Genomic DNA, 17,468 nt, shown 5'->3' on the forward strand with positions numbered 1-17,468 from the left:
GCACCTGTAGTCCCAGCTACTTGGGAGGCTGAGGCAGAAGAATCACTTGAACCTGGGAGGTGGAGGCTGCAGTGAACTGAGATGGTGCCACTGCACTCCAGCCTGGGCAACAGAGCAAGACTCTGTCTCAAAAAAAAAAAAATAATAATATACAAAGTTAGCAAGTATCTATTGAGACAAACATCTACTAATAGTATAATATAAACTTGTATAGTTTTTATGAATATCAAGCTGGTTTTGTGTATCGAGGGCCTTAAAATTCCTACTCTTTGTTTTATTAAGGGGACTCTACCACAATAAAATAACGAAGAATCATAGCTGGGCATGGTGACTCATGCCTGCAATTCCCAGCGCTTTGAGGGGCCAAGATGGGCGGATCACTTGAGGCCAGGAGTTTGAGACCACCCAGGCCAACATGGAGAAACCCCTTCTCTACTAAAAATACAAAAATTAGACAGGCATGGTAGCACATGCTTGTAATCCCAGCTACTTGGGAGGATGAGGTTTGAATCAGCCTCAGGCTGAGAAGTGCTCAGCCTCAGGCTGAGAATCGCTTGAGCCCAGGAGGCAGAGGTTGCAGTGAGCCAAGATCACGCCATTGCACTCCAGCCTGGGTGACAGAAGGAAACTGTCTCAAAAGAAAAAAATTTAAAAAAAAAGAAGAATCACATGTCCAGTCTTATGATAAGAAAACCTGATAAATGCCAGGCACAGTGGCTCATGCCTGTAATCCCACTTTGGGAGGCCGAGGTGGGCAGATCACCTGAGATCAGTAGTTTGAGACCAGCCTGACCAACGTGGCAAAACCCTGTCTCTACTAAAAATACAAAAATTAGCCAGGTGTGGTGGCAGGCATCTGTAATCCCAGCTACTGGGGAGGCTGAGGCAGGAGAATTGCCATGAACCCAGGAGGCTGCAGTGAGCCAAGACGTGCCATTGCACTCCAGCCTGGGTGACAGAGCGAGACTCCATCTCATAATAATAATAATAAAAAAGCAAAAACCTGATAAAGATGAAATATCCAAAAATTACATGATGTTTTATATATGTGATGAATAGATAGCGAATGATAGTTATGTTTCTGAATAGTTTTTTAAAGACGAGAGGGAATATTTAAATATAACACTGAATAGAAGAAGCAGAATAAAAACTTGTATTTAGAGTATAAACTCAATCATGCACACAGCAATACTCATGCTTTAAAGAACAGAAGGTAATTGATCAAAATGTAAGCAGTGATTTGACATAGTGATTATGTATACCTTTTTCTTTTCTTCCTTTAGTTTTCAGTATTTTAAAAAAAATTTGCAACCAGCAGGGGAAAACCCTCATCTAAAATGTTAAATAATACTGTCCAGATATGAATCATCCCAACTTCACTATTAAACTGTAATATGCAAGGAACAAACCACCTACCCCTGCTCCACACTTGTGTTTGGTCGTTGCCCAGATACAGATTCTGAACTGTCCGTTAGAGATGGCACTACAGCCAAAAACCTGAAAAATGTAAAATAGCATAAAATTGCAAGTGAAGTTTCAGTCAGGATCTAACGTGAAGCCTAAGAAAGGATGATTCGTTTAGATTTTCATAGTTGCGTCTACCCTCCCATAACCCACTAAATGGCAGGCAAAACGAATATATAAATTTTGGACTTCTCTAAAGAGGAAATAATTTCTTAGCACTGAAAACAATAGCATCTTTAGAAATTAAAAAATCAGATAAGTAAAAGTGAATCTCAATCACTTTACTTAGCTCTTCCCATATGTGAAAGGAGTTTTGGGTTACCAATCAACATCCACAGGCCCTTTATTTGAAGAACCACCCTCATTTCCCAGGTGCTCACGGGTAGTATTACTGTACTGCAATGAGAAGCAATGTTGGATGGTTTAGTTATTCCTCATGGAAATAATCTGAAATATAAAATTTTCTATAATGGCGGGATTGCCAGGATCTGTATCACCCTTCAAAGAACAAGAGAATGCCTCTCATCTACATGGTTAGTTCAGAATAGCCTTATTATTCACACATTCAAAAGAATTTAAGTACCAGAGATGTGTGTTGTTTTTCCTTTTTTAAAAAATTTATAGGCCGCGTGTGGTGGCTCACGCCTGTAATCTCAACACTTTGGGAGGCCGAGGCGGGCAGATCATGAGGTCAGGAGATCGAGACCATCCTGGCCAACATGGTGAAACTCCATCTCTACTAAAAATACAAAAATTAGCTGGGTGTGGTGGTGTGCCTTGAAATCCCAGCTACTTGGGAGGCTGAGGCAGGAAAATTGCTTGAACCCAGGAGGTGGAGGTTGCAGTGAGCCGAGATTGCGCCACTGCACTCCAGCCTGGTGACAGAGCAAGACTTTGTCTAAAAAAAAAAAATTATTATTATTTTTTGAAACAGTGCCTTGCTCACTCAGGCTAGAGTGCAGTGGTGTGATCGTGGCTTACTACAACCTTGACCTCCTGGGCTTAAGCAATCCTCCCACCTCAACCTCCCATTACAGGCATGCGCCACCATGCCCGGCTAATTATTTTATTTTTTATAGAGACAGGGTCTCACTATGTTCCCCAGGCTGGTCTTGAACTCCTAAACCAAAGTGATCCTCCCTCCTTGGCCTCCCAAAGTGCTAAGAATATGAGCGTGAGCCACTGCACAGCTTGGCCTGTTTTTCACTTAAAAGGTAAATTTTAAATATAGTTTATTAAAGATAAAAATATGCTTAGATTAGATTAACTGCTTTATTTAGCTATACTACTTTTTCAAGGATGAAGGTATCCAACATCCCTTCAATGGCCAGAGAAAAGTCCCACATAAATTAAATTTACTCAGTCCTTGCATTCAATAGCAAGAAACTGCATTGGCTTCATTTTGGTAAATACAAAGAAAGCTTATTTTGAAACTAAAGTTTTATTTTTGGCCGGGCACGGTAGGTGGCTCACACCTGTAATCCCAGCACTTTGGGGGGCCGAGGTGGGCGGATCACGAGGTCAGGAGATCGAGACCATCCTGGCTAACACGGTGAAACCCCGTATCTACTAAAAATACAAAAAATAAGCTGGGGATGGTGGCGGGTGCCTGTAGTTCCAGCTACTCGGGAGGCTGAGGCAGGAGAATGGCATGAACCCAGGAGGCGGAGTTTGCAGTGAGCCAAGATCATGCCACTGCACTCCAGCCTGGGCGACAGAACGAGACTCCGTCTCAAAAAAAAAAAAAAAAAAAGAAGAAAAAAAAAGAAACTAAAGTTTTATTTTTAAAGCTGCAGTTTCATCATCCTTTGTATTTAGAGACACAGGACTTAGTGATAAAAGTAGTTTTTGATGATCTCTACTATAAGTTACCAGGAGGAAAAATGGTATGTCACAATAGAATTGCATCATTTTAAAAGTTAGAATAATAATTGTTTCAAGAGGCTGGCAAAAATAATATAAATTATTTTTTTCAAAGATGTTGGCTCACTGATCTAGATTTTTAAAAACCAGCAAAACTGAGAAAAGAGTCCCCCTCCCATATCTTCCCATAATAGTATACAAAGTGTTCCTAATAAACAAGACCTTTGATAGACTTTGTTTCTGATTCCTTTCTGAAAAGCAAGGAGGTAATTCCGTCCATCTCCAGAGAAAACTTCTACAGCAATAGGCTGAAATGATCAGAGAGAAAAACATTAAGAAAAAACAGAAGTTCACAAATAAAATTATATATTAACTTTTCCACTATAAATTTCTACAATGTTCAAGAAGTTAATTTGCGGCCGGGCGCGGTGGCTCATGCCTGTAATCCCAGCACTTTGGGAGGCTGAGGCAGGTGGATCACAAGGTCAGGAGATCGAGACCATCCTGGCTAACACAGTGAAACCCCGTCTCTACTAAAAAATACAAAAAATTAGCCGGGCTTGGTGTCGGGCGCCTGTAGTCCCAGCTACTCGGGAGGCTGAGGCAGGAGAATGGCGTGATCCCAGGAGGCGGAGCTTGCAGTGAGCCAAGATCGCGCCACTGCACTCCAGCCTGGGCGACAGAGCGAGACTCCATCTCAGACAAAAAAAAAAAAAAAAAAAAAAAAAAGTTAATTTGCTAACACTTTTAGAGTCATGAATTCCCTGCAGATTAAGCTACACAATAAATAGATATTTCTTATTCTGCTCAATTTATTTCTAAAGTCTTTAATAACAGAATAAAAAAAGTAATTATAATTTTATAATTATAATTTTATAAAATTATAGTAAGGATGTAATTTTTATATATTAGAAGAAAACTAAAATGTTGATTTCGATAGCTACAGGGAAAGATGGATAACAAAGATAATTACCCAAATTTTAGGCTGTGTTTAAACAAGAGAAATGCATTATACAAAATTATGCATCCACGTGACCTGAGTCTGTCTATAACCAAATCTAAGGATTATTCTAAATGCAGATCCTGGCCGGCCACGGTGGCTCATGCCTGTAATCCCAGCACTTTGGGAGGCTGAGGCAGGTGGATCACGAGGTCAGGAGATCGAGACCATCCTGGCTAACATGGTGAAACCCCATCTCTACTAAAAAACACAAAAAAATTAGCTGGGCATGGTGGCGGGCACCTCTAGTCCCAGCTACTCAGGAGGCTGAGGCAGGAGAATGGTGTGAACCAGGGAGGTGGAGCATGTGGTGAGCCTAGATCGGGCCACTGCACTCCAGCCTGGGTGACAAAGCAAGACTCCATCTCAAAAAAAAAAAAAAAAAATGCAGCTCCTATTGAGGGTTTCCATGGCACATATCAATTTTAAAATAATACATTTTCAGCCGGGCGAGGTGGCTCAAGCCTGTAATCCCAGCACTTTGGGAGGCCGAGGTGGGTGGATCATGAGGTCAGGAGATCGAGACCATCCTGGCTAACAGAGGGAAACCCCGTCTCTACTAAAAAAATACAAAAAAATTAGCCTGGCATGGTGGCGGGTGCCTATAGTCCCAGCTACTTGGGAGGCTGAGGCAGGAGAATGGCGTGAACCCAGAAGGTGGAGGTTGCAGTGAGCTGAGATCACGCCACTGCACTCCAGCCTGGGCGACAGAGCGAGACTCTGTCTCAAAAAATAAAAAAACTAAAAAAAAGAAATAAAATAAAATAAAATAATACATTTTCAGAATAAAGAAACAGGATAAAACAGTACTACTAAATTGACTCACCTGCAGGAGATACCTCCTTTTATGAACTTCCTTGATATCTTCATATGCAAAAATGCTGCATGTTCTCTTGAGTTGACTAGGGCCTTGCCTGGCTCCTCTAGGGATAATAGGCTCATGCATACTACAGGTAGCCAAGAGAAAAAGCAAATAAACAAAAACACAGCAAGGGATAAATTCACTGTTCCACAAAGGGTGTGCTAATTTTAAACACATGAACAGGATGGAGGAATAATATATATCAGAATTTTCAGTTAAAAAATACATTTAAAAGAAGAATTTGTTAGCTACCTGAGATACAAGGAACCCCCTTTGATGAATATAATTTTAAAAATCCCCTTATTACTGTGAGGACCAAGTTATCTACCAGACATGGTTAGCACAGTGCCTCAGCTCACATATTTTGGGGCCCAAGAAAATGTCTTAATTTCTTTTAAAAATCAGAAAAAAAATCAACTTTTAGGTAGAAAAACACATTTTAATATATGAGTATATTTATACCATTAGCCACAACATACAATTTTAAATATTTTTGTATGGAAAAAGGACCCACGAAGGACTTCATGTGACCCTGATTGTTGCTGAAAGTAATTATTTGAAATATCTCCTAGGAATGAACTACAGAAACAATGTCTGTATTCAAGGGTGCTAGGAAAATGTTAAAGGAAGAGAAGCAGCCTGTTGATCTTCTAAGCCCTCAGCTTCGTAACTTTCTTCTAGGTTGGTCTGTCTCCTGAGTTTTCCACTACTCACTATCACTTTCATCACAGGACTGGTAGAAGAAAAGGAAGATGCCTACAACTCAGTCAGTAAATCTCTGCTAATGCTTTAGTCATGCTGTTTCTAGGGTACTCCAAGTACCTGATGATGCTCTTTCATTTTTAAGAGTATTGTTCACGCCTGTAATCCCAACACTTTGGGAGGCCGAGGCAGGCAGATCACAAGGTCAGGAGATTGAGACCATCCTGGCTAACATGGTGAAACTCCGTCTCTACTAAAAATACAAAAAATTAGCCTGGCGTGGTGGCGGGTGCCTGTAGTCCCAGCTACTCGGGAGGCTGAGGCAGGAGAATGGCATGAACCCGGGAGGCGGAGCTTGCAGTGAGCTGAGATCACGCCACTGCACCACTGCACTCCAGCCTGGGCGACAGACTGAGACTCTGTCTCCAAAAAAAAAAAAAAAGAGTATTTTCTCTACAATTGTATATCTGCTATATTTTTTAAAAGGACAATTTATAAATTCAGAATAAATTCGTAAATATATAGATTATAATATAAATAACTCAGAATGCACAGAAATGTTATTTAGCTTTCATCTTGATAAACAAGCCAAACATTTTCATTATTACCTTAAAATAACTGAATATCATCTTTGTGAATATGTAATGATAGAATACACACAAACTGAGATAACATCACCTAGAACACAATTTTTTGATTAAAAAAGAAAACTATGCAAATACATTTTCTGTCTTCTAAAGATAGCCATACATTGTGTCTCTTCATTCATTTACTTACTTTGGAGGTAAGGTTTCAATATCTCTTATTTCCCTGGTTGCTGTCATGGTAAATCCATCAATCACATAAAAATGCTCTTTACCAAAAAGAAGGAGCCCCTCACTGGTATCTAGGCCCTGGACTCGAGCACAGCGGTACATGTGTTGGATCTATAAAGAAGCCCACAAACATTCATTAATATAGGCTTTTTGTAAAGATCAATTTTTGTTAGACTACTATGGCATCCCTAGAGCTAAGCATATTAAATCAGAGTTTAAGCACATTGAGAAGATTAAGCTTAGATTACAGTCTGATTTACATCTGACTAGAGTAAAACTAAACAATTCACTCATACCCATCCACTCATCTGCCAATCCCATCTCTCTCAATATTCTGGGTGTACTTTATGTAGGCCAGGCAAACATGCGCTAGCTTCTAAAAGTCAAGAACATTAGATAAGGCTCCTGCTCTCATGAAGGGAGACAGACACAGCAAACTTGGCAGGAAAGGGAATTGAGGCATACATGTAAGGAGATTAGAAGAGGATTGTGTTCTATGTGAGGCAAGATGATACAGAGTGAAAATTGCAGGGCCTGCTAACTCAGGGTAAATTTCCAGTTCTGCCACTTTGTAGACTGGGTCAAGTTTCTTAATTTCTCTGAGCCTCCATGTCTTTACTTGTAAATTTCTAATTGGCTTGTTGTGAGAAATAAGTGAGATAATGACATAATCAGATTAGGAATTATTGGTTGCTTTCTGTTCCACACAGTTTACCTTCTTTTTCCATCATACCCCCTGGAAATGGAACTGTAGAATTTGTTTCTATTCATTCCCCACCTGGATTCTGCTCCCTGGAGACTATTGTACCATTGCAAAAAGCCAAGCTTGGCAGAAGTTGTATTTTCCTCATAGGAAGGAGCGTTGCTAAATCTCTCAAAATAAGTATTGTTTTCTCCCAAAGGGCAGTATCTAATTCTTTGTAAGAACTCTTTCTTGCTTAAACTTAGTTCAACATGAGTCAAGACAAAAATCAGCAATTAAATCAGAGTCAAACACATGTCAGTTTGAATACACTTCCTGCACTTTTATTAAAGCAACTAGAGCAAAAACTGTACTCATGAGATTAAAAGTTTTAAAAATGAAAGCATTGTAATAGGTTTTCTAAAATATCTAAATATAAGTCAATTTTCATTGCTACATTTGATCAATCCTGATGTACTTTAAAAGTTTCTCTATTGCAATACATTTTATGCATATATATACATACACACATACATATGTTATATATAAACACAGACACATACACACACACACAAAATGTTTATTTCCTAAGTGTATGGTTGGATGAATTTTCAAATGTTAAAAATTTGGTGTGACCAGCATCCAGACCAAGAAACAGAATGCTCCCCAGTCCCTAGAAGCCTCTCTTGTGCTTCCTTCATACTTGGTGTACTTTTACAGTTACATGATCTTTTCTAATGTATTGTCATTCAATATTAATTAGGGCATACATTTGAACAGAACTGTTTTGATTACACTCCAATTTCTGGTGACTACTTCTTAGAGGGTAAGAACTCAAAGGTTATACCAAGATCTAATATAATAGGCAAAAGAACATCCTTTAAAAAGGTGATATTCATGACACATTCAAGTCATTCATTCCCTTGTTTATTAAACCAATCACTCCTTCATTCAAAGGTTTACTGGTTGTCTATTATGCAACTGGACCTGTGTAAGGCAATGAGATAGGGATAAGACACAGTTTGCCTATAAGGAGCTCAACATCTAGGACAAGAGAGAAAGCTACTGGAACAAGTAATTATGACATGATAATACAGAATGATATATATAAGCCATCATGAAAGTATAGAGGAAAGGCATCCAACCAAGCCTGAGTTAGCAAAAGAGTCAAAGAAAGCTTCCTATGTTTGAATATTACAAACATCCAGATAAATGGGATTATAACACACAGGATTTATTAGGATAAAGGTTATGCAAGTAAAAGGAAGAGGGGCATTTTGGCAGAAAAAAACAATATGAGTGACACGGTTTGCATATGTGTCCCCTCCACATCTCATGTTGAAATGTGATCCCCATTGTTGGAGGTGCGGCCTTATGGGAGGTGTCTGGGTCATGCGGGTGGGCCCTTCATGAATGGCTTGGTGTTGTCCTGGCGGTAATGAGTCCTTACTCTATCAGTTCACACAAGAGCTCCTTTTCTCACTATGTGACAAGCCTATTCCCCCTTCATCTTTTGCCATGAGTTAAAGCTTTCTAAGGCCTCATCAGAAGCCGAGCAGATGCTGGTGCCATGCTTGTACAGCTTGTAGAAGCGTTGAGCCAAACAAACCTATTTCTTTATAAATTATCCAGCCTCAAGTATTCCTTTATAGCAATGCAACATGGACAACCACAATGAGTAAAGTGCAGAGTGGAAAAAAAAACACAACATGGTGGATGTAACGAACTCCAAGGTGTACCAAGCTGCAGGGGCTCAGGCTACAAGACAGAGTCAGTGGAATGAGACCAGAGAGGTCAGCAGGGTATTGGAGGTTGAGCAAGAAATAGGAAGGTGATGTCTTCTGTGAGTGAAGGAGAGCAGGGGCTAAATAATCCAAGGCTGGAGGTGACAGTCCAGATTGGCTGAAGCCGCTTGTAGGTTATTACTGGAATTATGGAGATGTAGAAAAAAATACAAGGCCAGTTACTGAATAGGCTATCTACATGGATTTGAAATAGAGAATTATGGCAAGATCTGTGGTACAGAGGAAGAAAGAGAATTAGATGCCAGTTGTTAACACTGTATCTGATGAAATCTTATGCTGTTTAATGTTTCAGGGTATGAGAAAACCCTTACAGATGAGAAAAGTAGAGTACTGAACCCAAAAGGCTGCTTAAAGCTGTATTTTATTACTGAGGCTAATGCATTTACTTTCCACAGCTACCCTATCAACTCATCTTGTCTTAATAATATGTTACTGAAGTATTTACAATCCTTACTTTTCAGAAGTACAATACCTTTTCTCCTTCCTCTAACAGGCGCAGTAAGGTAGCATTATCTGTTTTCTCCTCCTCTTCTATGGAGCTGCCCTCAGCAATCTGGTCTTGTAGCTGCTCCTGGTTCTCCTCATCTCCTCCATCAGGTGCAGATCGGGAGCGTTTTAGAGGAGGCTTGACCAAACCTACAGTATAATAACCAAGAGGGCCATGTGGCATTGTACGGACCTTGTGGGGAAGCAGTTTAGTCTCATGTAGTTCCTTCTATAGATTTCCAATTTGAGACAATTCTGGAAGGTATAGGGAGGTAGCACATTCAGTGGTTAAGAACATAGTCCTCTGGAGTTAATGACCTTGGCAAATTATTCAACTTTCTGAACCTTAGTTTCTTATCTATAAAGCTGGGACAAGAGCCAGGTGTGGGCAACGTAGCAAGACTCTGTCTTAAAACAACAACAACAACAACAAAAAACATGGTACAAGTACACTATCTTAGAGGATTGTTGGAGGACTAAATTAGGTAATTCATATAAAGTGCTTAGTATTATGCTTAATACATAATAAATTCTCAATAGTGTCAGGTAATGATGATAATAGAAAGCTATAATAGTAAGAATGGTATAGCTTAGGTAGGTGTCATTAAGGGGACACCATGAGTAAATAATCAATTATTGTCACAAAAATAAAGATAGCAAATTATAAACATGATTACGACTGGGTGCAGTAGCTCACACCTATAATCCCAGCACTTTGGGAGGCCAAGGGGAGCAGATCACCTGAGGTCAGGAGTTTGAGACTAGCCTGGGCAACACGGCAAAACCCCGTCTCTACTAAAAATACAAAAATTAGCTGGGTGTGGTGGTGCATGCCTGTAGTCCCAGCTACTCAGGAGGCTGAGGTGGAGAATCGCTTGAACCTGGGAGGCACAGGTTGCAGTGAGCTGAGATCACACCACTGCACTCCAGCCTGGGTGACACAGCAAGACTCTGTCTCAAAAAAAGTAAAAAATAAACATGATTATGAGATATCCCACCTACTTGGAGGGCTCTTGAAGACTATTTCATGCCTCATTTCACAAGTGGCAGTATGGCTTTTCATACATGAATTAATCTGATCAAAATACAGAATTTTGGTCAGAAAGAACAGAATTCTTTATAATACAGGGACATATAATCTAATTTGCAGATTAAGGAAACATTTTACTACCTACATTTTGACAACTTTTTAATAATCACAGTAGGATAAATTAAAATCAGTTGATAGTAACCAGTGAGGACCCAAAATATGAGAAGTCCTGAAAATGCATGCCAAATCACACATTTTGATTATATTAATATTCTTTGTGCCATCCAAAGTAACACTATACCTGCCTGTTACAGTTGCTCTAAGCGCTTTGGAAAAGCACAAGTCAGCCTGAGTCTTACCCTTTGAATATTACTTATCAGAGGTTCTGCTTTGCTTTGAGAAGAGCCTTGTTTTCATATTTGAACAAGTGTAATAAGTAAGCAAGAGAGACCAAATCCTGCAGAGAACATCCACAAGGGGGGAAAGCTTACAGCTGCATTATTTTTAGCTTAATGAATCAAAACCTCCATTTCTATGTCTAGCATAATACCCTGTATATTTGTGCTTTTAGCTCAATTAGATTACGAAAATCAGGCCAGAGAAGTTAAAAGCCAATGACCTAAACACAAATAATCTATCAAACTCTGTGAATTATACCTTGGCTTGTATCCAGCAACAGCTTTGGACCCAATTCAATAACTATGCTGGTGCAATGTCAACAAAATTAGAAGGCTTTAATCTCTGTTCAACTACGAACAGTTTCAGTGATTTTATGAAAATGTTGGATCAATTATAAAATGTTAATAAGTCATAGTCATCACATGAGAGAACAGGTATGTCATAACAACAGGAGAAACTGATCACAATCTCAATAGTGTTTTTTGTTGACACAGTCATATACTATCAGTTTTTAAAACAATCTGAAACTCATTTTTAATTTATTAACTCATTAAAACTCATTTTTAATTTATTAGTTTTTAATTTTAAAACTTTTACTTAAAATCTTAATTTACACTTTAGGGCTTTATAGACTATGCAAGACTTTTGAATTTGTGGTGAATCAGAGGCTTAAAAAGATTAAAACAATGGATTGATTTACTTACTCAGTTGAACTGACTGAATCCTCATTCTGTGCTAGTCGTGTGTCAAAATTTATAAAGTGAGAAAAAAAAATCTGTCTTTGAGAAAAACTCATAAATTAGAAAGTGGAAACATACAGCAGTGAAAAATCACTGAAACTGCTATAATGGATATGAGCGAACTACTATCAGTAAACAGAGGAGTTGGAAAAGACTTTAGAGAAGGATGATTTTATATATGACCAGTGAGTTTAAGACTGAGTAGGATGTGTGAAGGTAGGGATAATGGAGAAGCTGTAGAAAAGAAGAAACCCCTCTGCCCGGCCGCCCACTCTGGGAAGTGAGGAGCGCCTCTGCCCGGCCGCCCACTCTGGGAGGTGAGGAGTGCCTCTGCCCGGCCGCCCCGTCTGGGAGGTGAGGAGCGCCTCTGCCTGGCCGCCACCCCGTCTGGGAGGAAGTGAGGAGCACCTCTGCCCGGCCGCCCACTCTGGGAGGTGAGGAGCGCCTCTGCCTGGCCACTCCGTCTGGGAAGGGAGGAGCGCCTCTGCCCGGCCACCCCGTCTGGGAGGTGAGGAGCGCCTCTGCCCGGCTGCCACCCCGTCTGGGAGGAAGTGAGGAGCACCTCTGCCCGGCTGCCCCATCTGGGAAGTGAGGAGCGCCTCTGCCCGGCCGCCACCCCATATGGGAAGTGAGGAGCGCCTCTGCCTGACCACTCCGTCTGGGAGGTGAGGAGCGCCTCTGCCCGGCCGCCCCGTCTGGGAGGTGAGGAGTGCCTCTGCCCGGCCGTCACCCCGTCTGGGAGGAAGTGAGGAGCACCTCTGCCCGGCTGCCCCGTCTGGGAGATGAGGAGCACCTCTGCCCGGCCGCCCCGTCTGGGAGGTGAGGAGTGCCTCTGCCCGGCTGCCACCCCGTCTGGGAGGAAGTGAGGAGCACCTCTGCCCGGCCGCCCCCTCTGGGAAGTGAGGAGCGCCTCTGCCTGGCCGCCACCCCGTCTGGGAGGAAGTGAGGAGCGCCTCTGCCTGGCTGCCCCATCTGGGAAGGGAGGAGCACCTCTGCCCGGCCGCCACACCGTCTGGGAAGTGAGGAGCGCCTCTGCCTGGCTGCCCCATCTGGGAAGGGAGGAGCACCTCTGCCCAGCCGCCACACCGTCTGGGAAGTGAGGAGCGCCTCTGCCTGGTCGCCCCATCTAGGAGGTGAGGAGCGCCTCTGCCCGGCCGCCCAGTCTGGGAAGTGAGGAGCGCCTCTGCCCGGCCGCCCTGTCTGGGAGGTGAGGAGCGCCTCTGCCTGGCCGCCACCCCATCTGGGAGGAAGTGAGGAGCGTCTCTGCCCGGCCGCCCCGTCTGGGAAGTGAGGAGCGCCTCTGCCCGGCCGCCCCCTCTGGGAAGTGAGGAGCGCCTCTGCTCGGCCGCCCCGTTGGGGAAGTGAGGAGCGCCTCTGCCCGGCCGCCCCGTCTGGGAGGTGAGGAGCGCCTCTGCCCGGCTGCCACCCGGTCTGGGAGGAACTGAGGAGCGCCTCTGCCCGGGCGGCCCCGTCTGGGAAGCGAGGAGCGCCTCTGCCCGGGCGGCCCCGTCGGGGAAGTGAGGAGCGCCTCTGCCCGGCCGCCCCGTCTGGGAGGAGAGGAGCGCCTCTGCCCGGGCGGCCCCGTCTGGGAAGCGAGGGGCGCCTCTGCCCAGCCGCCCTGTCTGGGAGGTGAGGAGCGCCTCTGCCCGGCTGCCCTGTCTGGGAGGTGTACCCAACAGCTCCGAAGAGACAGCGACCATCGGGAGCGGGCCATGAGGACGATGGCGGTTTTGTTGAAGAGAAGGGGAGGAAGTGTGGGGAAAGGAAGGAGAGATCAGATTGTTGCTGTGTCTGTGTAGAAAGGGGTGGGCATAGGAGACTCCATTTTGTTCTGACTAGGAGAAATTCTTCTGCCTTGGGATGCTGTTGATCTATGGCCTTTCCCCCAGCCCCCTGCTCTCTGAAACATGTGCTGTGTCAACTCAGGGTTAAATGGATTAAGGGTGGTGCAAGATGTGCTTTGTTAAACAGATGCTTGAAGGCAGCATGCTCTTTAAGAGTCATCACCACTCCCTAATCTCAAGTACTCAGGGGCACAAACACTGCAGAAGGCCGCAGGGTCCTCTGCCTAGGAAAACCAGAGACCTTTGTTCATGTGTTTATCTCCTGACCTTCTCTCCACTATTATCCTATGACCCTGCCATATCCCCCTCTCCGAGAAACACCCAAGAATGATCAATAAATACTTCAGAAATAAAAAAAAAAAAAAAAAAAAAAAAAAAAAAGAAAAGAAGAAACCATTTCAGGCTGAGGGCACCACATGTAAAAGTACAGAATCCGAAAGTCTATGGACATTGTAGCCCAATTCATCATCTACTCAGCTCCTAAAGTTTAGATTTGGGATAATCTCTCTCATCTCATAGGAAGAAAGACCATTATTCCTTACTATTGGCTAATATGCACTAATGACAGGTTTAGTACTTATTTTAATTTCATAAATATTCATTTAGTTATTAAGCCCTTAACTTAAAATATCAAGTGCCAAGGCTCATGTTCTCAATACCTCCTGATGCTGTGTCATGAAAAAATACATATGTATATTTAAAAAACTAAATATTAAGTGCCACTGAGAATTCTGAGAAATACAATTAAAAAACCATTAAGCCAATGGGCACGTGACATTCATTTGTAGGCAATAAACAAGAGCAAGTCGTTTTAGTTCTGACAAAGAATCAGTCTTTAAGAAGGGTGAGATGCTAAAATGTGTATGGATATTTTTAAAGTTGGCCCTACTATTTACAGTTGCTCAAATTTTTGTATGAATTCAAATACAAGAATGTTCCAAAATCACTTTTAATCAAAATCAAAAAGGCAGGCTGACCTTTGACTTTAGCAATAGTGTCTTCCCCATGCTCTGGTTCTTGCTGAGCAGCTTCACCTTCTGAACTCTCCACAATGGCGTCTTGGACAATGGCGGGATTGCCAGAGGCCAGTCGCATGTAGTACTCTTTACTGTCATAACTTACAGCTCTTCTGTATCGAGCAGGTTTCTAAGAAATGACAAAAGAAAATGACTCCGATAACTATCACCAAGAATTAAAACATAATATTCTTGAGGGAAGGTATGGTGCCAAGGTGTGTTACCTTTTTAAAGGGGCTTTTCATAGACTGTATGTGTATACACAGTAAATCCACACTTTTGGGTTAAGTTTCTCTATTTTAAAATTCCATTGATTTTTTAAAAGACATACATAAAACAACAATATTAGCAGCTTGGTTCTTCCTGAAATAATCTCTAGCCAAAAAATGTTTCTGTGTTAGTGCAGTGTGTCTTCTTTGGTGTATGAGAAAACCTCCCCATCCGGTAAAGAGAATGATCACTGTTGAAGAGCATCGAGCTGCAAAGAGCCTGTCTAGTCTGTGAGGTGCCTGGAACTTCACTTCCACCCCAAGTGAAGTAATTAGGTCAGGCCTAAAGGTCCACACACTCAGAATAATCGGTGTGAGTGTGTAGTTCAAATACTTGGAGGTAGAGACTCAACTGGCCTATTCTTTCCTATATTCCCAGGTTTCACTGAGAATGGCCAAAACCTTCTTCAGATCCTTCTGAGAGTCCTGACCCAAAAAGGAATCAAGAAGTTTTATGCCAGGTGACACTCTGGTTAGCTTGTCATTGCAAGCTGCTATCTTCAATTTGCTCATTCTCATTGTCTGTTGTGTAAAGGAATATGATCCATAACTAACTCAACTAAATGAGTATTTGATATACTCATTCTTAATGAACATACAGCAGTCCATTTTGAAGAAGAAATTAATTACCTAGAAACATAAGGATTTGATGTTTTAGAACATGATACATGAACATTTCTTTTCCTGATTAGTCTTTATTCTCAAAACAGGTTCTCCAACTGCCTTAAATTGTTTTCCCCTTAAAATCACAGAAGATGAGAAACTAAGATCTAAAATATCCTATAAAATATCAGGCAGAGGGAAAAGTTTGTATGTATATAGGTTCCTCGGATTGGAATTAGACCCAGACTATGGATTAATAATTTTAAAAAGATGAAATCTGAAATATGCTTTAAAACCTTCCCCTTCTAAATATGACTTTACTTTCCTATAAACAAGAATATATAATTTAAAAAATTTTACTACTTGTCTACTCTTCAAACTCAAATAATCAATATGCATAATTTACAACAATGCCCTTTTCAAGCAACATTTTTTTAAAGTGATTTCCAACTAAAGCGGAAAACAAGTGTCCTTTGGGTGAGACATGTAGAATGAGATACTGAACCAAATTTTAGATAAAAAGATAACTAAGTCAAGCCGCATTAACCTTCTTTAACTTCAGGTACAGAGCAAGGAAATAAAGAGAGTTGCCAGTGAACTGAGGAATGATATACAGCAAATGGAGACTGAAAATATTACTTGACATAGCAAAGTATTAAAATGATGTAAAATAATATTACAATTTGGAGGAACTGATGGGTAAAAAAACAAGAACACTGCACTATTTTTGAAAATGAAAGGAAGGTCGTAGATTTTGTACCATAAAAATTCTTTTGTGTGAGGTATTTTCAACTCAAAATTGCTAATATTTAAAAAGATAAAAGCATAGTCAGTGATGGGCAAGACAATGAATTAATAGATGAGGGACAGCATCTACTTGATTACTGACTTCAGGTACAGATTTAAAATTGACCTAAAAGAATTTTTTTCTAAATATTTTGATATACATTTCTGTGTTCTAAAAAACTACATTTTTTATTAAATTATGTACTTTCATCTTTCTGGAATACAAAAACGATAATTAACTTTTCTACTAATTAAAATAAATTTGTATTTTAAAAAGTGATCACACACTCTTTGTTTCCATTCGTTCTGATTGAAAAAAGTAATTTTAAAAGAGGAGACACTGTTGCATTCTCAAAATACACACTTTAGTATTTAGAAGAATTAAATGAGTAACTGAAAAGTTGAAGATGCCAGGCTGCCCATTACTAACATGCCTCATAATTTGTTAGTTTATGTGTGAAGCAATAGATGTTTTTATAGTGAGAGCAGTGAAAACTCAGTCTGTTAGTGAGTGGCATATAAATCCTAAAAAGAGATAATTAGAAAAAGCTGAGAAACAGTAGAACAACATCTCTCAGCCTGAATGAAACCAACTGTTCAACTCTAAGGAACTTATAGGAAGAACAAATTGAAAGCCAATCTTTTAAGTTAGTCTAGTCTACCATGCACTTAAAAAAATAAAACCAGAAAACAAAAAACAAAACCTTTACAAGTAGTTTACATTCTTTTACTGTAATTTGTGTTTTACCTTTTGAGGAATATCATCGGGTGTCTCAGGCTGTTTACTTGGGATCTCAGACTGAAAACAGGGTATTAAGTATAGACATATCAGAAAAAAAAAAAACAAAGAAGAACATAAAAATAAAATTTTTCTTGAGGATTGTATGAAATATGAAAGATGTAGTTACTCAAACAAAATTAACATGACAGCCTAAGCAGCTTAAATAATCACTAAGCATCTTGTGGTTACTGTCTCACAGATCAAAAGCAGTTTTAAGTAAAGCTTAAATACGGCAAACATCTCAGTGCTATTGAACAGGACAAACTCTTACAAATCACACAGGCAAAACTTCAGCACAGGCTGCCATTGACTTGGATGATT

The 17,468-nt window shown here is 41.0% G+C and overlaps 1 protein-coding gene across 10 annotated transcripts in view; it reads right to left on the reverse strand.

The window, feature by feature from the left end:
• WDFY3 (WD repeat and FYVE domain containing 3) overlaps nt 1-17,468 on the reverse strand; it is a 304,455-nt gene that overhangs the window by 41,697 nt on the left and 245,290 nt on the right. For 8 of the 10 annotated variants that reach the window (XM_054554129.2, XM_054554132.2, XM_054554131.2 and 5 more), the window contains 7 exons: nt 17,115-17,165; nt 14,670-14,838; nt 9,666-9,829; nt 6,669-6,817; nt 5,154-5,274; nt 3,550-3,635; nt 1,417-1,497 (listed from right to left, as the gene is read on the reverse strand). In XM_054554129.2, the coding sequence (XP_054410104.1) occupies nt 1,417-1,497; nt 3,550-3,635; nt 5,154-5,274; nt 6,669-6,817; nt 9,666-9,829; nt 14,670-14,838; nt 17,115-17,165 (821 nt within the window). The remainder of the gene's footprint in view (nt 1-1,416; nt 1,498-3,549; nt 3,636-5,153; nt 5,275-6,668; nt 6,818-9,665; nt 9,830-14,669; nt 14,839-17,114; nt 17,166-17,468) is intronic. The other 2 variants (XM_054554134.2, XM_054554138.2) reach the window with 1 other exon arrangement.

The sequence above is a fragment of the Pongo abelii genome, chromosome 3, assembly GCF_028885655.2.
Source record: "Pongo abelii isolate AG06213 chromosome 3, NHGRI_mPonAbe1-v2.0_pri, whole genome shotgun sequence".
Taxonomy (NCBI): Eukaryota; Metazoa; Chordata; class Mammalia; order Primates; family Hominidae; genus Pongo; species Pongo abelii.